Here is a 25,268-nt window from a genome sequence, read left to right as displayed (position 1 = left end):
ACGCGAGCACAACACGTAGCAGGTCTCCTTTTAACTTATTTTCTTGATAGGTTTCTTTTTAACCATAAATTCCCATATTATCATCTGTGAAAGGTGAAATAAATTTTTATTACCTGTCTCTTTCTCTGAAACTGCTGCGTCAAAATTGCGCTTTAAGTTATCTGACTATATTTAGAAAATTGACTGATGCTCAACTTTGTTGACTTGTTCAGCCGGTAAAACAGAACACTGGAGGCAGATGATGGAGGTGAACGAGCTTGGCCTGGCCATCTGCAGCAGGGAGGCGGTCCAGGACATGATGAGGAGGGGCGTCGACGACGGCTTCATCATCCACATCAGCAGGTAGGAGCCAGCGATTACGTGGCGACGCTCGTAACACACACACACACACACACACACACACACACACACACACACACACATATATATATATATATATATATATATATATATATATATATCAGTATATATGGGATGGCGCTTAGATAATGAGGCTCCTATAGGCGGCCACACATACACACACCACACACACACACACACACACACACACACACACACACACACACGCGTACAAATAGTTCCGTAAGAAGATACTGCACTAATGACTGTAGTGGAGTTAACTCTAATAGTGATACATCTGTCACTCCATAAGTGCTTTACGTCCTTCTTGACATTTAGAAATATACTATTTCTCTTCTTTACGTTTCCCAAAATTCTTGGTAGTCACAAATCAAATGTTTACTGACGTAATGAGTTCGCAGTCTTGGTAACGATTATGAACGTTGCCACACTCTTTGTTCTCAGATGACTTTCGATTGCGTGGCATTATACATTCGGACATAGTGTATGGTTGTCAATTATATAGTATGATATTTCATACAAGAAAAAATTTCTGTTTTCGACTTAGCTCTATTTATTGATGCCAAATTTAATTGCTTTCGATTTCACTCCCAAGTGGTTAGAATTTCAGGCTTCTTACTCAGATGCAAGAACTGTTCTAAAACTTCAAAATATGTCGTCTCTTAATAATGAGCATGAAAAAAATTTATTAACGTGTCAACAGTGAGTCCGAAGACTCCTTAACCACACCCATCGAGACACCCAAACTGTTGTGGATTTAGGCCGAGAATTTCATCCTTGTCAAGTGCTTGAAATGCACAACATGTAAATCTAACAAATATATATACAGTTGAGTGCAAAAACAGAAACAAAACATGGGAACATGCTTCTTGGTTTTCAAAACGTAGCCATTTGCAAAAAACGATGTTTTTCCTTTTCTATCCTTGAAATAAAGATATTTTGACACCTATGCGTTACCTTGTTTTTTTTTCTGTAAAATGTTATTAAACGCTGTTATTTGGTCTTCTCTGCCAGAGCTAAAAACTACAGCAGCGGAAATTTTTACCTTCTTGTGAATACTCACGTGAACTGCATTAATTTTACAAACAGACTGCACAGCTCATCCTGATTCTATGGGTTTTATGGCTTGACGCCTTGTCATCTCCAAAGCAATCGTAGGAATATCTTTGACTGAAGAGTAATTATTTTTGTATATTTTTTCCGAGGTTAACGGTAGTAGATATGTCGTTTTAATGCTGCACGTCACACACCAAGGATGCACAGTACAGTGGAAGACATAGTTATAAATACATTACGTGGAAAAACGTATGCAGAAGCCCGCTAATTAGTTTCAAATAGTGTTAGTCGATCTAATCAATACTAACTTTTAAATCTTTTTGAATATTGCTGTTGATTAGTGTCTGAGCTGTCTCAGTGGTCGTGGGAATTTTCCATTCTGTAGTGGAAACTCTAGTGACAACATGTGGTCTCCATTATTTTGGAACCAGGAAAGATACCTGACATCAGGAATTTTATTCCGTAATTCTCTTGAACGCCTGCTGAATGATGCTAACACTAATAAAAAAAACGTCTCAAAATGTCTACTAGCAAGAGTCTGATTCCGAACATTAACTTTTGATCCATGGGTATAGAATGTTACAGTCAACGATTAACCCTCTAAAACTATTAATTGATGAAATTAATAACGCAGTTTAAACATAATGCATCGGCATCTTCAACAAAACTTACAGGTAATGTGACTTGCAAAATTAAACCATGGTTGCTAAAAATTTTCCCCTGAACAGTGTTTTATGACATTTCTCGACAATGCTGAGTTCGTATGGGAACGATCTAGTAAAGGCCGGGAACGTACGAGAGCTGCAGAGAGAATAATGAGGAAGTGTTCGTAACTATTTTGTCAATAACCAGCTTATCGCCCGCTGTTTCGCTCGCGTATACTGTATGGTCTGCACATATGGTTTTTGTGTTCTTTTATCGCGGTTTTATTTTGCTGACAGACTGCAAAACGTTCGACACTTTTCACACTAATTAAGGCCATAGAACTATGGTCTTGTCCGAAAGTACTTTCGGCCAAAAAACGATTCTGGCAGCTTTAAGCTCTAGGTTTTTGTTGATCATGATTTTTACGTTATTGCGTTCATATTTCAATAGAAACATTCATCCTCTAACACATATTTCTTTATATCTAACCGATAAGAGAAATACGAGTTTTCATAGAATCAGCTTTAAAAAATTTTTAATGTGACGAAATAGTTTCTTAAACATTTTCATCTCCTGTCACACACTAAGGGGTCATATTTGCAAAAGCGGTGACACATATATTTTTTATTTGTAACGCAGAACCCAAATACAATTTTTCATAGGTTTAGCTAAAAAATACTTTCATGTTGGATTATTTTCATAAGACATTCCACCCCCTGTTTCACCCTCTTAGGGACTGAATTTCTAAAAACATTGAAACACATATGTTTTTATTTGTAACCGAGAGGTCAAACAACAATTTTCGTAGAAGTAGCTTTAAAAATACTTCAGTAGTTCTTTAATAATGATTTATTTTCAAAAAATTGGGGCTAACTATCCAAAAATGTTTAAGCACGTATTTCTTTTTTCTGCCCGAGAAACCAAATAGCAATTTTAGTAAGTCTAACTTCAAGCTTTCCTTAATAGCACCATGTTTTCAATAAAATCTTTCATCGTCTGTTTCTCCCCCTTAGGGGTAAGATTTCGAAAAATCCCTTCTTAAACGACGCCTTAAGTACAAGTTTAACACCGTCTGCAAATTTCTAGTTTCTATCCTTAGTGGTTTGGGCTGGACGATGATCAGTCACTGAGTCAGTGAGTCGAGACATTGCCTTGTATATACTGTAGAAGCGTAGTCTGTCAAATTGACGCCGGCCGGTGTGGCTGAGCGGTTCTAGGCGCGTCAGTCTGGAACCGCGCGACCGCTACGGTCGCAGGTTCGAGTCCTGCCTCGGGCATGGATGTGTGTGATGTCCTTAGGTTAGTTGGGTTTAAATAGTTCTAAGTTCTAGGGGACTGATGACCTCAGATGTTAAGTCCCATAGTGCTCAGAGCCATTTGAACCATTTTTCCAAATGACACATGTAGTGGGAATGCAGTTTCCACTGTTCAGAGTTGCTCTCCTCGAATCTTCCTTGTGGAACGATTAATGCCCAATGTCGTATCGCCCTGTGTTAAATGTGTAGATGTCGGAGGCGCAAGATGTGGGCTGTACAGTGAGTGAGGTGGGGGTGGGGGGGTGGGGTGGGAGGGGGTTGCAAAGTAGTACGTTTCCTTTACGCCAGATTGTTCTGCCGCAGTCATGTGCATTCGTGTAGTATAAAGACGAATCTGCATCAGTGCATGCGCCCTTTCATCCTGATGGTGCCTCCAAGCTTCTTAAGGGTCTCATTATGTCACTGAATGGCGGCGATATAGCGGATTCCACAATATCCTCGAGAATGAGGACGATTACATTAGGAAAGTTAGTTATCACCACTTTGTGTGCTGATCGCTAGAATAATATTTCAAGTCGAGTAGATCTGTTGTCTTTTTCTGGATTATTTCTTAGTTTCCAGGAAATAAAAATATGCTGTTTGACAGTTGCTAGGGAACAACTGATAGCTGCTACGGAACAACCGACCAATGATAGCAAAAGGAAATGTGGACGTGTTAATTCCAGCGAAGGCTGTGTACGAACGCTCTGAATGTATTCGACAGTTCATGCAGTACGGTGTGTGGCGAAGGTTTTTGTGGGAACGATTAGTGCGACATTCCGTGGTACGGCAATACATCTGAATGACATCATCTGAGTGCTTATGATCGTGAACGAACAGTTGAAGGGCTTCAGGCCGGCCAAAGTTTCGCTACTGTAGACACAGTAATAGGCGTTTCCAAATGTGTCACCTCGCGGTTAAACAACTGGCCAAGTGCGATAAGGTTTCGCATACTGAGGGTTCCGCACAAACTTAATGATATGGACAGTCCATCAATTCCGTGAATTCAGGATCTCGACCATTTCTGCCTGTTATCGACACTGATGTCGGCTAGGTACCGGTCGCAAGAATTCCAAGATTTTCGATAATATTTTAATTTCAATAATACAAATAGTCACGCAGCAGGCAGGCGACCATCCATTCAGGATGACGGTGTCGCTATCCTAAAAGTCAGACATCAGGCAAGGAATGCCTTTCTTGCTCGTATGATGCCTTTCGGAGTTTATCCGTCATCAGATATCCAGGAGCGATTACTGTCTCTAGATATAGTGTTTTAAGTTGCGTGTGAAAGAACTATTCGCAGACTAGTCAAAAATCGTCAGACTAGTCAAAAATCGTCAAAAGTGGACAAGGCCCCAGGGACCGATAGGATCCTAGTCAGTTTATATACATATTTTGCAGCTGTGTCAGGCCCTTTTTTAAGCATGATATATGGTAAATCTCTTGAACCAATAATTCTGACCCGTGACTGGTCAAAGCAGAGGTGACATACAAAACTAGCGACCGATATTAGTGACATCCATGTGTTGTAGAATCTGAGAATATATTTAACACATCTTTGTGTTTCAACGACAGTATTTATATTTCAGAATATGAACTTTATTCCGATATCTCAATTATCTATGAAATTTTCGATTATTTTTTCTTATAAAAATAAGAGACGTGACAGGTTTCCTTCTTCTTCTTCTTGTTCTTGTTCTTCGAGACTCACAGTTAAATTGTATCATTCCGGTTTCATTAATTCTGTTGTGAAATAACATCTTTTAAGTAATTTACGACTTTATTTTGGTAACTGATTGCATTACTCTATCGTTCCCGTAAAATGAAATACTTTTGGCCTTTTAAACTGCTTGAGAGTTGTCAGTTTTGTGACGCAGTGATCGATCGTCATAACCGCGCTATCGTTTTCACATTTCGACATTTATATGACGAACATGCAGTATACACTTTTACCCATGTCTGGTTGTAATTATTATTATTGTTATTATTATTATTATTATTATTATCATCATTACTGTGCAGACTGTTTCTTTACATTAACAACAATGACACGTTCTTGTAATACCAACGACGACTAGTGGGCCTGAAGCAAAACTCACATCAATAAAGAAATAATCTCTTACAAATTCATTTCATACCATAAAAAATGATTAAGGTTCAATGCCTTCTTCCAAATTTTCGTAAGTATATGTTTTCTTTTCTTGCTGGCAATGTGATTTGTCTTGCTTCGTTAACATTTTACTTCCTTACTTAAATATAAAATCACAGAAATCCACACTGGAGGGAAAGGATACATTACAGTTCTCAGATCAAATGTTGCGAGGTGTCTAGAACGGAATGGAGAAACCAATTCCCGACTTGTCACATGACATCGTGAAAACCATGGATGGAAGTAACGAGACAGATGCTATTTTTTCTGCTGGAAAGCATTTTAGTTTGTACTACACCAACGCTTATGACGGCCGTTAATATGGTGTATAAAACGATGCCTGTGAATGGATTAAGAATTTTTTTGTATGGAGGTTCCAACATGTTGCGTAGAGAGTCATCGACAGGTGCAGAAGGATCTTCAGGTCTGTCCAGAGCAGTGTATTAGGAGCCTTGCCATACGTGTTATTTATTTATGATATGGCAGACATTATCATAAATTCAGATTTTTTGCAGATGAGGCAGTTATCCGCAGTGAAGTATTGCCTGAAAACAAACTGCAGAAATGTCCATACAGATATTGATAAGGTTTCAAAGTCGTGCCAAGATTGGTTACTTGCTTTAAACATTCAAAAATATAAAACTGTGCACTTCACAAAGCGCAGAAACAAAGTGTCCTAAGAGTACAATTATTATGAGTCACAACTGGAAATAATCAATTCTTCAAAATGCTTTGACATTGCAATTTATCGCTATATGAAAAGGAATGATCGCATAGGCTCAGCATCAGATAAAGCATGTGGCAGACCTCGGTTACTCGGTGGGACGATGAAACAGCTGAATTGTCGGGCACGTGAAAACAGACACAAACTACCCCACGAAAGCCTAGCTACAAATTTTCAAGAGCCAATGTTGAAGAGTCTAGGAATACACTAGCACCTCTGACGTATCGTTCTCTCAGGTACTGCGAAGACAAGGTTCGATTAATTACAACTCACGTAGGAGCAGATTGGTAGTCAATCTTGCCGCCCTCCTTTGCTCTGCCATTAATTTCACAGCAGTTTATAGAATGGGAACTTGATACGGAGCAACCTGAGCTTCGGTAAAGCTTTATGACTAACTTTCCTTTGCAGTACTGCGGCCCATATACCGATTTTCAATGATGGCCTCGGGATGCACTCAGCCAACAAAACAGCTGTGAGGATTATGGCTGAAGGACTCAGGAAGGACCTCGTCGCCAAAAAGAGCAAGATTCGTGTTGGGGTAAGACAACATTTCTCGACCTGTCAATAACATATACTCATGAAGAAATCCTTTGATTAATGTGTTGTTATTGCGGTTTTCAGTCCGAAGACTTGTTCTGTGCAGTTATCCAAGCTAAGCTACATGAGCACTTCTCTGAATAACTATTGCAACCAACATCCTTTTGAGGACTATTGTTGCAGTCAAACTTTTTTCTCCCTCTACAATTTTTATCAACACACACATTCCTACATAATGTGTCCCAGGATGTTTCCGATCAATCATTCCGTTCTTTTAGTCAACCTATGTCATATATTACATATTTCCCCAAGTAGACCGACTTGTTACTTCCTTATAAATTATCCGATCCACCCATCTTCAACATTCTACTGTATCACCACATTTAAAAAGCGTCTGGTCTTACTGTTTAATATACATGTATCGCTTTCATAAAGTACCATAATCCAGATTAGCACCCTCAGAAAATACTTACCTGCTTTTCAGAAATGCATTCCTTACTATTGGAAATCCTCATTTTGCATTCTCTCTACTACGGCAATCGTCAGTCATTTTAGTGCTCAAATAACAAAACTCATCTACTGTTCATCCGCACTGTTTCTGACAGAATTACGATGTCATCGCCAAACATAAATGTTTTTATTCTTTCACTTTGAAGATTGGCTTAATTTCTTTCCCAGGCCCTTTTTAACTTCTACTTCTCTTTCATGTCCTTCGATTCTTGTAACTGTAATCTTGCTTCTGCATAAGTTGTAAATAATCTTTTGCTACTTTTATTTTATCCCTACTACTCTCAGAGTCTGAGGTAGTGGATTCTAGTAAATGTTGTCAAAATATTGTCTAATTCTATGAATCCTATATGAGTACACTTGTCTTTCTTCAGGCCGCCTTGTAGGATATGTCGTAAGGTCAGTACTGCCACGCGTGTTACTCCACCTTTCCGAAACACAAACTGACCTTCCACGAGAGTGGCGTCTACCAGGTTTTCCATTCTCCCGTAAATAATTTGGATCCGCATTTTTAAAAGATGACTTATTGAAATGATGTTTCGGTAATATTTGCTACTGTCAGTTACTGCCTTCTTTGGCATTGGAATCACTGCATTCTTTTGGAAGGCTGAGAGTATTCCGCCTTCCTCATATGTCTACCATACTAGGTGGAACAGTTTTGTTATATTCTCCAGAAGATCTCATTAATTATTATGAGAGAGTGTTGTCTTCTCGAGGTGCCTTGTTTTGACTTCGGTTTTTCAGTGCTCTGTTAAATTATTCTCACAATGTGGCATTCCTCGCGTCATTTTCATCTACTTCCATTTCCTTTTCTAAAATATTGTCTTCAAGTTCCTTTCCCTTAGACAACCCAGCTATATATTACTTCCATCTTCCAGCCTTCCCTTCTTTGCTTAGTAAGGGCTTGCCATCTTAATTCTTGATACTCATACAGCTGCTTCTCTTTGCTCCAAAGGTCTCTCTGATTTTCCAACAAGCGACATCTATAATTCCCATAGTCATGCATGATACTACAGCATTGCATTTCTCCTCCAGCCATTCTTGCTTTGCCATATTGCATTTTCTTTCACATTTTTTTATTTTTTTAAGACTTCTGTATTCCCTTTGTCTGCTGCAATAGCTTCATTTTGATATTTTCTCCTCTAAGTTAAATCCCGTGTCTCGTGTGTTAAACAAGAACTTCACACTGAGACTTACCCTTTGGCTCTATAATTCTCTGCCGCCGTCGCTATTTCGTTTCGCAATGATGCTAATCCATCTTCCTTTCGCCTGTTTCAGTCTATTGTTGCCGAATGCTACCTTTGAAACTCTCAACAACCTCTGGTTCTTTTCATTATGAAGATCCCTTATCCTTATATTCCTACCTTTGTATAATTTATTACGTTTTATTCTAGATTTCATAAACAATAAGTTAAGGTTGTAATCCACATTCGCGCCTAGTTCCGAAACCTCGGTCTTATCGCTACATAGACTGTAACCTACAATTAAGTAATATATCGGGTGTGAAATAAGTTTCACCTTCACAATTAACAAACAACGTAGCTTTTGTAATTGTAATTTTTACAAACGATGTTGCATAGGAAGGGGGGAAAAATATTTTTACATTGGCAGAGAAGTAGTAGAGAAGTATGTCTGTAACAAAACTGTCTGCTATATTGAGATTCTGAGTCACACATTTGACTTTCCCTTGGGAAAGGCGGCTTCGAGTCTCCGTCTCAGACATAATTTTGTCAATATCACTAAGCGTCGATGTTACTCTGGTTTAGAAGGAAAGATTTCAGCTCAAATATAGTTTCGGTAAGGAGGTATGTTTCCAATGGTAGCTATAATAAGAAACCATACAGTTGTTCTGTGACTGAAATAGGTTGGCTTTAATTTAAAAAGAATCAAGAATACCGATAACGAAAAATTGCAATGTTTGTGACAATACATTACAAAATTCCTTCATTTCCAAGACAGAATTACAGACATCATCTTGTACCACTGTACATGTATTAAACACTAACAATTAATGTCTGTCTTTGCAGCAAATTTCTCCAGGGGTCGTAAAAACCCCTGTGCTTACCCAGTCTGAAAAGTTTGCAAAGACCTTCGCGAATATGCCCTGCTTGGAAGTGGAAGATTTAGCAAACGCTGTTGTCTACATGCTTTCCCAACCCCCAAGGGTTCAGGTGAGTTTTCTTCTGATTTTTCAAGTTGCCTTATTCCAGAAATGTTCGAAATTTCCATTTAAATTTTATTAATATGCATGTAAGCGTAGTTTAAAGATTACTTCAAAAACAGGTAACTACGGAGATGGTAATCGCCAACACCTGCATAAATATGTACCTAAGCAGGAAACGAATTCGACTGACAGCCAAGGGAAATCAACAGCAATTCACTGACAACAGTTTGAGAAGGCGGGACCCATTCTGATGGTTGTCATTCGCTATTGCAATAGGGACATGGCTGCGTACCCTGGTCGCCGATTTGTGAGCGCGCAGTTTTGAGGCACGTGAAAGAAAATAGTAAGGGCAAAAGGAAGAGGGACGGGGGAAGATGACATTGAAGGGGGAATAAGGTAAAGTAGCGTGTTCAGAAGAAGAAGAATGGAAAGGAATGGGTTTGAAGGCACTACAATTGAGATGGAACAAAAATGTTTGAAAGGGAATAATCGAGAAATTTGGATAGGATTGTGTTGGGCAATAGTTGCCTAAGACCTAACTTTCTACGTTATGTAGACGCCTGTGTACAGATTTGCTTTGATCAATAATGAAGCAAAGAAAAATGAATCAAGCTATTGTTGCAAACATTGCGACGGGTTGCGTTTTGTTCTATGCTTAGAACACTTCCACGCAAAAGATGAATGTGTACCTCCTACTCCACTGAAAAATTCTGTTGATCTCAATAAACAAATTTACCGGTGGAGCAGCGATGAGATTTAAACAAAGAACGGGATAAGGTCGATAGGTTGAGGAAGTGGGAATAACGTCGAAGTTTGCTCCGGGTGCTAGTTACATCAATGGTCCTAGTCGGGAAGTTCATAATGAGATATGAAAGATATAGTTCGCTTGCTCAACCATGTCGACACAACTCCTTGTGCTAGCAAAAAAATGAAAACAAGTGAAGTTCAGACAAACATGTTATAAACCTCTTTCCGAAATTCAAGGAGGGAGTATGATTTCAGAACTCAATGATCATTTAAAAGCGGTTATAACTTGTGAGGTAGCGTAGTGGCAAATCAAATTGAGTGTCTACTGAGTACAGTCTCAGTTGTGCAACTGGATTCGTGATTTCCTGTCACAAAGGTAAAAGTACATAATGGCGGAAAATCAACGACTAAACAAATGTCATAATCCGACGTTCTCCAAGATAGTGTTATACGCCCTTCACTGTTCCTAATCTATTTAAACGATTTAGGAAACAATCTGTGTAGCCCGCTTAGATTATTTGCGGATGGTGCTGTGATTTACCGTCTAGTAAAATCATCAGAAGATCAAAACCAATTGCAAAATGACTTAGAGACATTATGCGTATGATCTGAAAAGTGTCAGTTGTCTCTGAACAATGAAACGTGTGAGGTCATTCACATGAGCAAAAAAAGAAATCCGTTGAGTTTAGGTAAAAAAATATATCACAATAAATCACAAAAAATTCACAAAAAAATCACAAAATATATACAGGGTGTCAGGTCGACTAAATAGCCAGGGAATTATTGTTACGAACAACGTAATATGGAACGATCACTTAGATATTGTGGAGAAGGCGTATCAAAGGCTTTTAACGGCAGAACACTTAGAGGGTGCAACAGGTCTACTAAAGAGACAGCGACAGGCACGTGTTCGTCCTCTGCTAGAATAGTCGTGTGCGATTACAGATCCTTACTAGGTCGGGTTGACGGAGGAAGTCGAAAAAATTCAAAGACGGGCAGATCGTTTTGTATTGTCGCAAAAGAGGAGAGAGAATGTCTCGTGTATGATACGCGAATTGAGATGACAATAATTAAAATAGAGGAATTTACGTAGCGGCAGGATCGTCTCATCAAATTTCAGTCACCAACTTTCTCATCGGAGTGCGACAAGAGAAATGAGAGCTCCCACAGAAAGATTTTAGTGTTAATTTTTCCAAAGCTGTTTTAGAGAGTGGACTGGAAGAGAGATAATCTGAAGGTGGTTCCAAGAACCGTCTTCCAGGCACTTAACTGTGAATTGCAGAGCAGGCATGACGAGGCACCACGAAAGAATTATCAGAATGGGACGGAAATCGGTAGCAGTGCTATACATGTACGGGCAAATAGAAGATTACGATTGGATGATTTATTCAAGAGAACGAGGTTCACAAATTGAGCAAGTCAATAACGCGTTGGTCCATCGCTAGCCCTTATGAAAAGAGTTATTCTGCTTGCATTGATTGATAGAGTTGTTGGACGTAGTTCTGAAGGATATCGTGCCAAATTCTGTCCAATTGGCGCGTTGGATCGTGGAAATTCCGAGGTGGTTGGAAGGCCCACCCGTAGCGTTCTAAACGTTCTCAATTGGGGAGAGATCCGGTGACCTTACTGGCCAAGCTACCCTTATGCAAGCTCGAAGACAAGGAGTAGGAACTTTCACCGTGTGCGGGCTGCCATTATCTTGCTGAAATTCAAGTCCAGGAAGGTCTTGCAGGAAGAGCAACAAAATGAGGCGTAGTATAAGGTCGACGTGCTGCCGTGCTGTAAAGGTGCCACAGGTGACAATCAAGGGGCTCTTGCTATGATGAGAAATGGAACCCGAGACCATTACTCCTGGTTGTCAAGCTGTGTGGCGGGTGACAGGTTAGTATCCCACTGTTGTCCGAGTCGTCTCCATGAATGTCTTTGCTGGTAATCGGGGATCATATCGTAGCGGTACTCCTCACGGAAGGTGATTCTACTTCAGTCAATGAGAGATCAGGCCGAAGATGTGTCCAGTAACGCCCCAGGCAGCGGTGGGATAGCAAGCTGCCTGTCATCCGCCATGCCGCCCGTCACCCAGGAGCGATCGGCTGGGGTGCCGTTTTTTCTTGCATAGCAGGACCCCTTTGGTTGTTATCCGCGGTACCCTTACAACACAGCGATACGTCTGCGATTTTCTACGGCCCGTTTTGTTGCCTTTCATGGGCAGCCATCCTGGGCTTACATTTCAGCAAGATAATGCCCAGCCGCATCTACATCTACATTTATACTCCGCAAGCCACCCAACGGTGTGTGGCGGAGGGCACTTTACTTGCCACTGTCATTGCCTCCCTTTCCTGTTGCACTCGCGTATGGTTCGCGGGAAGAGCGACCGCCGGAAAGCCTCCATGCGCCCTCGAATCTCTCTAATTTTACATTCGTGATCTCCTCGGGAGGTATAAGTAGGGGGAAGCAATATATTCGATACCTCATCCAGAAACGCACCCTCTCGAAACCTGGACAGCAATCTACACCATGATGCAGAGCGCCTCTCTTGCGTAGTATGCCACTTGAGTTTGCGAAACATCTCCGTAACGCTATCACGCTTACCAAATAACCCTGTGACGAAACGCGCCGCTCTTCTTTGGATCTTCTCTATCTCCTCTGTCAACCCGACCTGGTACGGATCCCACACTGATGAGCAATACTCAGTATAGGTCGAACGAGTGTTTTGTAAGCCACCTACTTTGTTGATGGACTACATTTTCTAAGAACTCTCCCAATGAATCTCAACCTGGCACTTGCCTTACCAACAATTAATTTTATATGATCATTTCACTTGAAATCGTTCCGTACGCATACTCCCAGATATTTTAAAGAAGTAACTGCTACCAGTGTTTGTTCCGCTATCATATAATAATACAATAAAGGATCCTTCTTTCTATGTATTCGCAGTACATTACATTTGTATATGTTAGGGGTCAGTTTCCACTCCCTGCACCAAGTTCCTATCCACTGCAGATCTTCCTGCATTTCGCTGCAATTTTCTAATGCTGCAACTTCTCTGTATACTACAGCATCATCCGCGAAAAGCCATATGGAACTTCCGACACTATCTACTAGGTCATTTATATATATTGTGAAAAGCAATGGTCCCATAACACTCCGCTGTGGCACGCCAGAGGTTGCTTTAACGTCTGTGGACGTCTCTCCATTGAGAACAACATGCTGTGTTCTGTTTGCTAAAAACTCTTCAATCCAGCCACACAGCTGGTCTGATATTCCGTAGGCTCTTACTTTGTTTATCAGACGCCAGTGCGGAACTGTATCGAACGCCTTCCGGAAGTCAAGGAAAATGGCATCTACCTGGGAGCCTGTATCTAATATTTTCTGGGTCTCATGAACAAATAAAGCGAGTTGGGTCTCACACGATCGCTGTTTCCGGAATCCATGTTGATTCCTACAGAGTAGATTCTGGGTTTCCAGAAATGACATGATACGCGAGCTAAAAACATGTTCTAAAATTCTGCAACAGATCGAGGTCAGAGATATAGGCCTATAGTTTTGCGCATCTGCTCGACGACCCTTCTTGAAAACTGGGACTACCTGTGCTCTTTTCCAATCATTTGGAAACTTCCGTTCCTCGAGAGACTTGCGGTACTCGGCTGTTAGAAGAGGGGCAAGTTGTTTCGCGTACTCTGTGTAGAATTGAATTAGTATCCCGTCAGGTCCAGTGGACTTTCCTCTGTTGAGTGATTTCAGTTGCTTTTCTATTCCTTGGACACTTATTTCGATGTCAGCCATTTTTTCGTTCGTGCGAAGATTTAGAGAAGGAACTGCAGTGCGGTCTTCCTCTGTGAAACAGCTTTGGAGAAAGGTGTTTAGTATTTCAGCTTTACGCGAGAGTCTCCATTGCTTGTCTTCGTGCTTGCCAAACCTTACCACGGCCAAGATTGGAGGATATCTCGCCAGTTGGAACGTTGGAGCGCTATTGGGAGGGTCCTCCAACCATCTCGGGTTTTTCACGATCTAATGCGCCGTCTGGTCAGGAGGAAACCCAACAGCTCTATCATCAGTACCAAGCTAATTAACTGCTTTCATAACCTCCAGAGGCGGACCAACGCGTTATTGACTTGCTTCATTTGTGAAGTTTCTTCTCTTTAATAAGCCATCCAATTTTTCTGTAATTTTAATGATTTAATTGTCCCATTCGGATAATTTCTTTGTGAAAGTATACGTACTAGGGCTGTCTGTCAATAATGCGGCCCTTGTTTGCTACTTGAGAAGCAAAAAGTGCTGATATTTCACTGATTGCTTCTCTCGTAGTTTAATTATTTTGCTCTACTTTACGTACGTATACCTACGTCTGTATCTACACTCCATATGGCGGAGTGTACACCTACGTTGACATCATTACAAGTGCACAGCTCACGTTTGGCGCCTCCTTCGCTCACTACCAGCACAACCACCGCCGACATTCCAGGAACGCGACCCGCTCTCGAATCGTACGCACTTCGTGAAAGTTCTTGTCGCCTATTACGCCTGTTCAGTGACGTGCCATGACGAACATGCTTGGTATCGGACTTGACCTGTAGTGCTTTTACACACCGTTCCAGTCCACATGTGATCGTTGTCTCTGGTGCTCAGTCACTGCAATTCTACTTACTGTGTACTTTGTTGCTTCCAATACAATAGTAGATACTACTCTCCGCAAATCACCTTATGGTGCGTAATTGAGGGCAATTTTGGAACTAATGTCCATACTCCCTTCAATGTTCCATTAGCGAATGCTTCGCTGGGATAACGACCGTCGATGAAATCTCCTCATCAGCTTTTTTTCTAAGATATTTTCGTCCTGGTGAGTTGGGAGAAGTACAGAGATGTAATCTGCTGCCCGACGCTCCTTGGAACGTACGCTCCGGGAATCTGAACAGTGATATACAAATCCTCTCTCTTAGCGACTGCCTCTGGAGTTCGTTCAGTACTTGTAACATTTTCTAAGCGGTCTATTGACAAAACGAACACTTGTTTCTTGTTTTTTCTCTATCTGCTCCATTAATTTAACATTTTAAGGCTCTTAGACTGATGAAAAATACTAATGAATCGGTCTTACGACTGTTTCGTAATCCACCTTCGTGGATAGATCTTATTTTCGTTATCTACTATGGAACTTGCAAATCTTTAGATTCTATTCATCATATAGAAATACATAAAAGACACTTCTGTATAATTACTAAAGAGAAAACTGCAGGGTTACATTCCACAGAAGTCTAGCAAATCTTGCGTAGCACCAAGCTAAGCAGAATTCACGGCGCTTCGTACAATGTTTCTGCTTTGAAACTCGATCACTGTCCAGTTCAAACAAGCGCCGTGGTACTCTAGTACTGTCCAGGCTCGCCCTTGGGGCACATTCGCACGTGATACCCCACACGAAGCCACGACACATTGGTATTCCGTGGTTCGCAATTGAGAAATATTGTGATGTTTTACTTGCTTTACGGACCACAGTAGCCGCGCGGGATTAGCCGAGCGGTCTTAGGCGCTACAGTCATGGACTGTGCGGCTCGTCCCGGCGGACGTTCGAGTCCTCTCTCGGGCATGGGTGTGTGTGTTTGTCCTAAGGATAATTTAGGTTAAGTGGTGTGTAAGCTTAGGGACTGATGACCTTAGCAGTTCAGTTCCATACGATTTCACACACATTTGAACATTTTTTGAACCACAGTAGAAACAAATTTATGAGTGATAACAATCTTTTGCACAAGCTGTCATAATTTGGATTAGAATATCGGTACTGTGTAGCTATTTTCAAGTGTCTAGCGTAGCCCATCACTTGGACATGATAGCGTTAAAGTCAGAACTTACGCTGGTCACACATTGTTACAACAGAGCTCGATGTCTTAGTTTTAAAATAAACAAAACACCAACTGTCACGAGTTTATGTCCTACAACAAATGTTCCCAAATTAAAACTTTCAAGTGAAAAATGTTTAGTATGTAAAAACGTATGACGGTTTTCCTTACAAATCTTCCCAAATCAAGAGTAGAAACTTTGCTACGTACTTCGGCAGTGAAAATGTTATCAGTGTCGCCGATTATATGTAAAGAAGTTTTGTTGCTCGTATTACGGACAGAAAAAAAAACACAATTATATTTAATATTCCTTCACATGTACTTACGTGAGGCCGATATACACTCCTGGAAATTGAAATAAGAACACCGTGAATTCATTGTCCGAGGAAGGGGAAACTTTATTGACACATTCCTGGGGTCAGATACATCACATGATCACACTGACAGAACCACAGGCACATAGACACAGGCAACAGAGCATGCACAATGTCGGCACTAGTACAGTGTATATCCACCTTTCGCAGCAATGCAAGCTGCTATTCTCCCATGGAGACGATCGTAGAGATGCTGGATGTAGTCCTGTGGAACGACTTGCCATGCCATTTCCACCTGGCGCCTCAGTTGGACCAGCGTTCGTTCTGGACGTGCAGACCGCGTGAGACGGCGCTTCATCCAGTCCCAAACATGCTCAATGGGAGACAGATCCGGAGATCTTGCTGGCCAGGGTAGTTGACTTACACCTTCTAGAGCACGTTGGGTGGCACGGGATACATGCGGACGTGCATTGTCCTGTTGGAACAGCAAGTTCCCTTGCCGGTGTAGGAATGGTAGAACGATGGGTTCGATGACGGTTTGGATGTACCGTGCACTGTTCAGTGTCCCGTCGACGATCACCAGTGGTGGACGGCCAGTGTAGGAGATCGCTCCCCACACCATGATGCCGGGTGTTGGCCCTGTGTGCCTCGGTCGTATGCAGTCCTGATTGTGGCGCTCACCTGCACGGCGCCAAACACGCATACGACCATCATTGGCACCAAGGCAGAAGCGACTCTCATCGCTGAAGACGACACATCTCCATTCGTCCCTCCATTCACGCCTGTCGCGACACCACTGGAGGCGGGCTGCACGATGTTGGGGCGTGAGCGGAAGACGGCCTAACGGTGTGTGGGACCGTAGCCCAGCTTCATGGAGACGGTTGCGAATGGTCCTCGCCGATACCCCAGGAGCAACAGTGTCCCTAATTTGCTGGGAAGTGGCGGTGCGGTCCCCTACGGCACTGCGTAGGATCCTACGGTCTTGGCGTGCATCCGTGCGTCGCTGCGGTCCGGTCCCAGGTCGACGGACACGTGCACCTTCCGCCGACCACTGGCGACAACATCGATGTACTGTGGAGACCTCACGCCCCACGTGTTGAGCAATTCGGCGGTACGTCCACCCAGCCTCCCGCATACCCACTATACGCCCTCGCTCAAAGTCCGTCAACTGCACATACGGTTGACGTCCACGCTGTCGCGGCATGCTACCAGTGTTAAAGACTGCGATGGAGCTCCGTATGCCATGGCAAACTGGCTGACACTGACGGCGGCGGTGCACAAATGTTGCGCAGCTAGCGCCATTCGACGGCCAACACCGCGGTTCCTGGTGTGTCCGCTGTGCCGTGCGTGTGATCATTGCTTGTACAGCCCTCTCGCAGTGTCCAGAGCAAGTATGGTGGGCCTGACACACCGGTATCAATGTGTTCTTTTTTCCATTTCCAGGAGTGTATAACTAAATACTAAAAAATTCCTTGTAGTTACAAAGAAATAATTTATTCTTACGAAGAAAAAAATTTGCATCTTATTGTTATACAAGGTGAGTTACTAACTATTGCCACCTAGAATAACTCAGAAAGTATGATAGTAGCTGAAAAGTTTGTGGAACAAATATTGCATGGGACAACGGGAGCCATAATATGACGTTGGTTTTTTGTTACTAGCTGGGGTCACATCAGAGATATGAAGTTCAACTTTGTTTTCTTAAATGGGATGCTATAGTTTGGTACTTATTTTCTGATAGCGGCTATCGAGACGAATCCAACGATGTGTAACAGTAAGGTCTTTGAAGGTCAGCGTAGGTCAAAAAGGCGGCATGAACGTCCGTTTACAGAAGGTGTTCGAAGTGATGACCATTCGCATCAGTGCAGTGCTGCAATCTTCTTATCATGGATTGAGTGGAATTCCTTATCACGTCGGCACATATCGAAGCACATGCTCTGACAATTCTCTCTCGTATATCGTGCAAATAGTAAATATTCGCCGAATACAGCGTATCCATCTAACATGCCATTGACATGTAAACATCATTCGACTGTTTCGCAATACAACACTAATAGGAACGGTAAGACTAGTATCGTCGAATCAAGTAAATGTTAATGATATACTCTTTTGAAGAACAAGTCGATATGCATCTCATTTACGGAGAATGCCAACGAAATTCAGTGAGAGCTAGAGACTTTTACAATGAAAGATAACCTCAACGTACTCACCCTACACGTCGTACATTTAAATATATGTATGATAAATTGAGAACAACTGGTCTTTAACGCATCGGAAACATATCCGGCAAAGGAAAGTTACGAACGAGGAAACGGAAAACTGGTACTCTTGCCACTGTGGTTCGAGATCCTTGTGTTAGTTAGCGTCAAATCGCAAGGAAATCTGGCATGAGCCAGAGAAGTGTTGTTCGTGTTCTGCATCGCCATAAATATCATGATATCATAAATAGCAGTCTCCACCAAGAATTTACTGGTACGGATTGTATGTGTCGCATTGAATTTTGCCGATGGGCTCAACTTCAGATTCAGAGGGCTGACACGTTTATTAATTTGATTTTATTTACTGATGAGGCTACATTCACGAACGATGGAAATGTTAATTTGCATATCATGCATTATTGGGCAACTGAAAATCCATGCTGGATGCCGTAAGTTGCACACCAAAAAATCGTTGTCGGCGAATGGATGGTGTGGATTCTGGAGGACAGAATTATAGGACCCTATTGCATCGAAGGAAATGTTAGTGCTAGGAAATACACCACATTCCTGCAAGAAACATTAGGTCTGTTATTGGAAAAAATACATTTAGGAACAAGGAACAGAATGTGGTATCAACACGATGGGTGTCCGGCACATTTTTCGCTGATGGCTAGAAATGAGTTGCAGAGACAATTCCCAAATTGTTGGATTGGACGCGGAGGAGATGTGTCGTGGCCGGCTCGTTCGCCAGACTTGACGCCTCTGGATTTCTTATTGTGGGGATTCGTAAAAGACATTGTTAATAAAGACATTCCAACCACACCTGGAGATTTGTGAGAGAGAATTGTCAGAGCATGTTCTTCGATAAGTGCCGATGTGGTACGGAATACCACGCAATCCATGGTAAGAAGATTGCAGCACTGCATTGATACCAATGGTCATCACTTGGAACACCTTCTGTAAATGGACGTTCATGCCACCTTTGTGACCTTCGTTGACCTTCAAAGACCTTACTGTTACATTATCATTGGATTCGTCTCGATAACCGCTGTCAGAAAATAAGAACCAAACTACAGAACCCCATTAAAAAAAAAAAAAAAACCAAGTTGACCGTCATATCTATGAAGCGACCCCTCCTAGCAACCAAAAACCACCGTCATGTAATGGTCCGCGTTGTCCCATGCAACATTTGTCCCACAAATTTTTGCCGGCCGGCGTGGCCGAGCGGTTCTAAGCGCTTCAGTCTGGAACCGCGCGACCGCTACGGTCGCAGGTTAGAATCCTGCCTCGGGCATGGATGTGTGTGATGTCATTAGGTTAGTTATATCTAGGGGACTGATGACCTCAGACGTTAAGTCCCATAGTGCTTAGAGCCATTTTTCACCCTGTAGATATCATTTTGTGTCAATAACGACTCTCCATTATCTATTCTAGCGATGACATTAAGCGTTCAGCTAATTATTGCATGCATTTTAAATAAAATAAACTAATAAATTCACCCAGGTCTTAATCAGTGAGACAAATTACTGATAGGTTTTTTGTGCCTGTCTTGGTACACAACAGTAAGGAGAGGTGGGTTACAGAGTGGTGTGGTAACTGCCGTTGTAGGGAAACCGGACAGGAGCAGAAATGGTTGTGAACAAATTAACAGTAAACAGCGGGTTGACTTAAACTGTATTTCTCCAAGCATAGTACGACTCATTACAAATACTGCAGCAAGAAATAGAGTTCAGCTTATACAAGAGCAACAAGGATGAGGTTCTCTGAACTAAAGCAGAAATGATGGTGTTGGAGCAGTGACTAGGAGGTATCGTGATGTAGTAAAGGGGCTCAAAGTGCGGCTGTTGCCGGCAGTCCTTCATCTCGGCGTTAGAGGGCGCCCGTAGTACGGCGCCGCTGGAGGCGTGGTTCAATGGGCGTGCTCCATTAGCCCGCCAGATGCTGTGCGACCACTATCGGCGTCTGACGGAAACAAGCAGTTCCGTTGCCAACTTTATGCCGCCTGTGGGGCCGTATTCATACGTGCAATGAACGTTGACTAATGTACCTCCACTGCAATGATTACATTTCGACTAATAAACTTTATTGTCTGTAAAATTCATATATGAATTCATAGGCTGGCAATAGTGTTTAAATACTTGATTTCTAAAAAGCTCGAGCTCCAGTACAGTGGTTGGTGAACACATTGTACAAAAATGAGAAAGACCCTAGTTGAAAAAGAAAAACCAGCGTCCACAGCTAGACATTAACAGAAACTAAACACACTACCTCGCATATAATAAGAAACTAACCGACACACAATTCACTGAATATAAGTGTTGATCAGTTGAAGAAATTATTCGAAGTCTCACAGTGGCAAACTGAGTTCCAGACTCAGTGCACAAATATATAGTCCAAATCAATTTCAGACGCAAAAATAAAGCTTCTGCTGAACTACAGGCAAGATTAAATCAGTACCCTGTCTATTTTAGCCAATCGCTAAACCCCAACAAACTTGGGAAAAATATTACGAAGTGTCGCGACTGACGATACAGACGATCTACAGGGTGTTACAAAAAGGTCCGGCCAAACTTTCAGGAAACGTTCCTCACATACAAAGAATGAAAATGTGTTATGTGGACATGTGTCCGGAAACGCTTACTTTACATGTTAGAGCTCATTTTATTACTTCTCTTCAAATCACATTAATCATGGAATGGAAACACACAGCAACAGAACGTACCAGCGTGACTTCAAACACTTTGTTACAGGAAATGTTCAAAATGTCCTCCGTTAGCGAGAATACATGCATCCACCCTCCGTCGCATGGAATCCCTGATGCGCTGATGCAGCCCTGGAGAATTGCGTATTGTATCACAGCCGTCCACAATACGAGCACGAAGAGTGTCTACATTTGGTACCGGGGTTGCGTAGACAGTAGCTTTCAAATGCCCCCATAAATGAAAGTCAAGAGGGTTGAGGTCAGGAGAGCGTGGAGGCCATGGAATTGGTCCGCCTCTACCAATCCATCGGTCACCGAATCTGTTGTTGAGAAGTGTACGAACACTTCGACTGAAATGTGCAGGAGCTCCATCGTGCATGAACCACATGTTGTGTCGTACTTGTAAAGGCACATGTTCTAGCAGCAAAGGTATAGTATCCCGTATGAAATCATGATAACGTGGTCCATTGAGCGTAGGTGGAAGAACATGGGGCCCAATCAAGACATCATCAACAATGCCTGCCCAAACGTTCACAGAAAATCTGTGTTGATGACGTGATTGCACAATTGCGTGCGGATTCTCGTCAGCCCACACATGTTGATTGGGAAAATTTTCAATTTGATTACGTTGGAATGAAGCCTCATCGGTAAGGAGAAAATTTGCACTGAAATGAGGGTTGACAGATAGTTGGATGAACCATTCGCAGAAGTGTACCCGTGGAGGCCAATCAGCTGCTGACAGTGCCTGCACACGCTGTACATGGTACGGAAACAACTGGTTCTCCCGTAGCACTCTCCATACAGTGACGTGGTCAACGTTACCTTGTACAGCAGCAACTTCTCTGACGCTGACATTACGGTTATCGTCAACTGCACGAAGAATTGCCTGGTCCATTCCAGGTGTCCTCGTCGTTCTAGGTCTTCCCCTGTCGCGAGTCATAGGCTGGAATGTTCCTTGCTCCCTAAGACGCCGATCAATTGCTTCGAACGTCTTCCTGTCGGGACACCTTCGTTCTGGAAATCTGTCTCGATACAAACGTACCGCGCCACGGCTATTGCCCTGTGCTAATCCATACATCAAATGGGCATCTGCCAACTCCGCATTTGTAAACATTGCACTGACTGCAAAACCACGTTCGTGATGAGCACTAACCTGTTGATGCTACGTACTGATGTGCTTGATGCTAGTACTGTAGAGCAATGAGTCGCATGTCAACACAAGCACCGAAGTGAACATTACCTTCCTTCAATTGGGCCAACTGGCGGTGAATCGAGGAAGTACAGTACATACTGACGAAACTAAAATGAGCTCTAACATGGAAATTAAGCGTTTCCGGACACATGTCCACATAACATCTTTTCTTTATTTGTGAGTGAGGAATGTTTCCTGAAAGTTTGGCCGTACCTTTTTGTAACACCCTGTATATCACCGAAAATGTCTGCAGCTGCTCTACCACTCAGCCCGAGATAGCTTTTGCCTCTTCAGTTTTATTCCAAACTGTGATCGACTGCGAGATGGCCGTTGTCCTTTTAAGGCCCCAGACCTCCCCTTCATGGAAACGCACTGAGTTTACGTCACTTAATGTGTTGTACATTCAGCAGCCTGATTCACAAAAAAATGGCTCTGAGCACTATGGGGCTTAACATCTGTGGTCATCAGTCCCCTAGAACTTAGAACTACTTAAACCGAACTAACCTAAGGACATCACACACAGCCATGCCCGAGGCAGGATTCGAACCTGCGACCGGAGCGGTCACGCGGTTCCAGACTGAAGCGCCTTTAACCGCACGGCCACAGCGGCCGGGCCTGATTCACAACTTTTAACGCATGTATGATATCCAAAATGTAATTGCGGCGTTAGATGTGCGCTAAAATCCTAAGCAAGACTGAAACTTCACACTTAATTTTACCGAGCGGTGCTAGGCGCTTCAGTCTGGAACCGCGCGACCGGTACGGTTGCAGGTTCGAATCCTGCCTCGGGCATGGATGTGTGTGATGTCCTCAGAGTAGTTAGTTTTAAGTAGTTCTAAGTTCTAGGGGACTGATGCCCTCAGATGTTAAGTCCCATAGTGCTCAGAGCCATTTTTAACTTATTTTTACGTGCAATAGTTCGTCCAATATATAAGGTGAAATAAATGCAAAGTTTGATAGCAGTGCTGAAAATCAGTTCATAACCTCTGTGGTGTAACTTATTACAGTAAATACGTATATGACGCCATCTTCTTATGAGATTTTTTCTCCTCTTTCCATTGCACTACTCAGAATTAGGCTAAGTGTAGTAGTTTTTAACCTACTGGCGAAACTACGCAAATTAATAAAGAGTAAATTTAAAAAAAATTAATATCTTATGGACAAAATGTTAAACGTGGTTTACCATTATGTTCGGCACGCATACTGCGTTGTTAATGGTGTGTGTATTGAATTCCAGATTTTAACTAAAGTTCAATTAAAAAGTGTCTCACAATTAATCAATTATGATATGTTACATGTGAGTAGTTCAATCGAGAGGCATTATTAAGAACCACAATTAGTGCTTGATCTCCTTTGTAAACAAGTATTAGAAAAGTTATTAATGATATGTTGAAGTTCAGGTACATACATCTTCTCGTATTTGTATCTTCTCATATATATTAACCACAAATCTCGGCTGCTTGCTGGCAGAATCACTTTGATCTCTTCTTTAATTTGATTTATCGTCCTTGTCTGTCCGTGTCATGGTTTGCAACATAAAGTGAGCAAACGCGAACGATAGAAATGAACCCCCTGTGCATGATGGCGGCGGGAATGACGTCGGCCCGCTGGTTTGAGTCTGACAGGTCCACGTGGCACGGCCGGCCACTTTCGGTGGTCAGCCACGTGGCACAGGGATCCGCCGTGCAGAAACAACCGACACGCCCACCACGGCCCTGCCTGGAGTCTACAATGAAGAAAACTTAAGGTTTACTCCACAAGCATCCTGCAGCACATACCCACCCACCAGCAGAACGAGCTTCTGGTGTCATCCTCTGTCTCCGTTCCAACGCTGTGTCTTAGAATAAGTCAGTGGTGGTCAGCCTGGTCCCTGCATCACTACTGGGCGTTCCGGCATTCAAGGTGGGCAGAAGGCGGTTTGGGTGTTAGAAGCATTTTCATTAGATTTTCAGAAAAATTTGACATAAAGTAATATGTCAGTAATAATAAATACACTCTGTAACTTTCTGTAAGTATGGTATATAATTTTTACCAACTAACGTTACTTCCCTACTTTATAAATCACCATTACTCTGCGGCCGATGGGCAGTTAAAAAGTTTTGCTGTTACGAGAGATACAGAAGTAGGAGATAACTAATAAAAGGTTGACTACTCCTTCTGTAAGCTAATGAAAAAAAGGGTAGTTATGGAAACCGAATGTCCTAACATATCCTATCAGTATTTTCTTCCCTACTTCTCCTCCTAACTAATGTATTTAATCTGTTTCAGGTGCACGAAATGATTATCCGGCCAACAGGCGAATACTACGACTGAACTTGCACTGAATGTTTCTTTCAGTGTACTGAAATTTCTGATTTTAAGATTAATAAAACATCTGTTTTTAAACTGCATATGTGTTAATTGCTTAGTGCATATACGCCGTCAAAGTAGCTAAGTATGACCTCCACACTGCCAAGCCTGTAACACAATACGAAGTCCTTTCCTAGTTCTATGTGTTAAAATGCCTTCCCCATGCAGTAAGTACTACAGTCATCCTGATGGACAATGTGTAGTGCTTTAATAATTTATGGAGGGGCACGAAGGTCGTCTCTCTCCACGAAAGCTGGCCATGTGTGTCCCAGTGTCTTTCCTACGCAGTGTCCAACACCACGACAAGCTACAGTCTGAGAAATGTAAGCATGAGATACCTGACAGCTGATGAATGTCACTCGAAGGAAATAAAGTAACTAATGTGTAATGGGCTGAACCTCTCAAACGGCATCCCCGACTGAAATGATAGCCCCATAAATATTTTAAGTATTATTTGAGCTAATGTAACGTCTAACCACCATCGACACATTATCAGGCAAAC

At 42.2% G+C, this 25,268-nt stretch overlaps 1 protein-coding gene across 1 annotated transcript in view; it reads left to right on the top strand.

Moving 5' to 3' along the window:
- The window catches only part of LOC126455529 (dehydrogenase/reductase SDR family member 11-like), a 46,212-nt gene extending 21,443 nt beyond the window's left edge, over positions 1-24,769 (top strand). Inside the window, exons 3-6 of the mRNA XM_050091280.1 lie at positions 213-342; positions 6,638-6,767; positions 9,301-9,444; positions 24,686-24,769. Coding sequence (XP_049947237.1) covers positions 213-342; positions 6,638-6,767; positions 9,301-9,444; positions 24,686-24,730 — 449 coding nt within the window. The 3' untranslated portion in view covers positions 24,731-24,769. The remainder of the gene's footprint in view (positions 1-212; positions 343-6,637; positions 6,768-9,300; positions 9,445-24,685) is intronic.
- Positions 24,770-25,268: the final 499 nt, after the last annotated feature.

This window comes from Schistocerca serialis, chromosome 2 (assembly GCF_023864345.2).
Source record: "Schistocerca serialis cubense isolate TAMUIC-IGC-003099 chromosome 2, iqSchSeri2.2, whole genome shotgun sequence".
Taxonomy (NCBI): domain Eukaryota; kingdom Metazoa; phylum Arthropoda; class Insecta; order Orthoptera; family Acrididae; genus Schistocerca; species Schistocerca serialis.
Note: the sequence above shows the minus strand (reverse complement) of the source record. Positions and strands in the feature narration are given on the sequence as shown.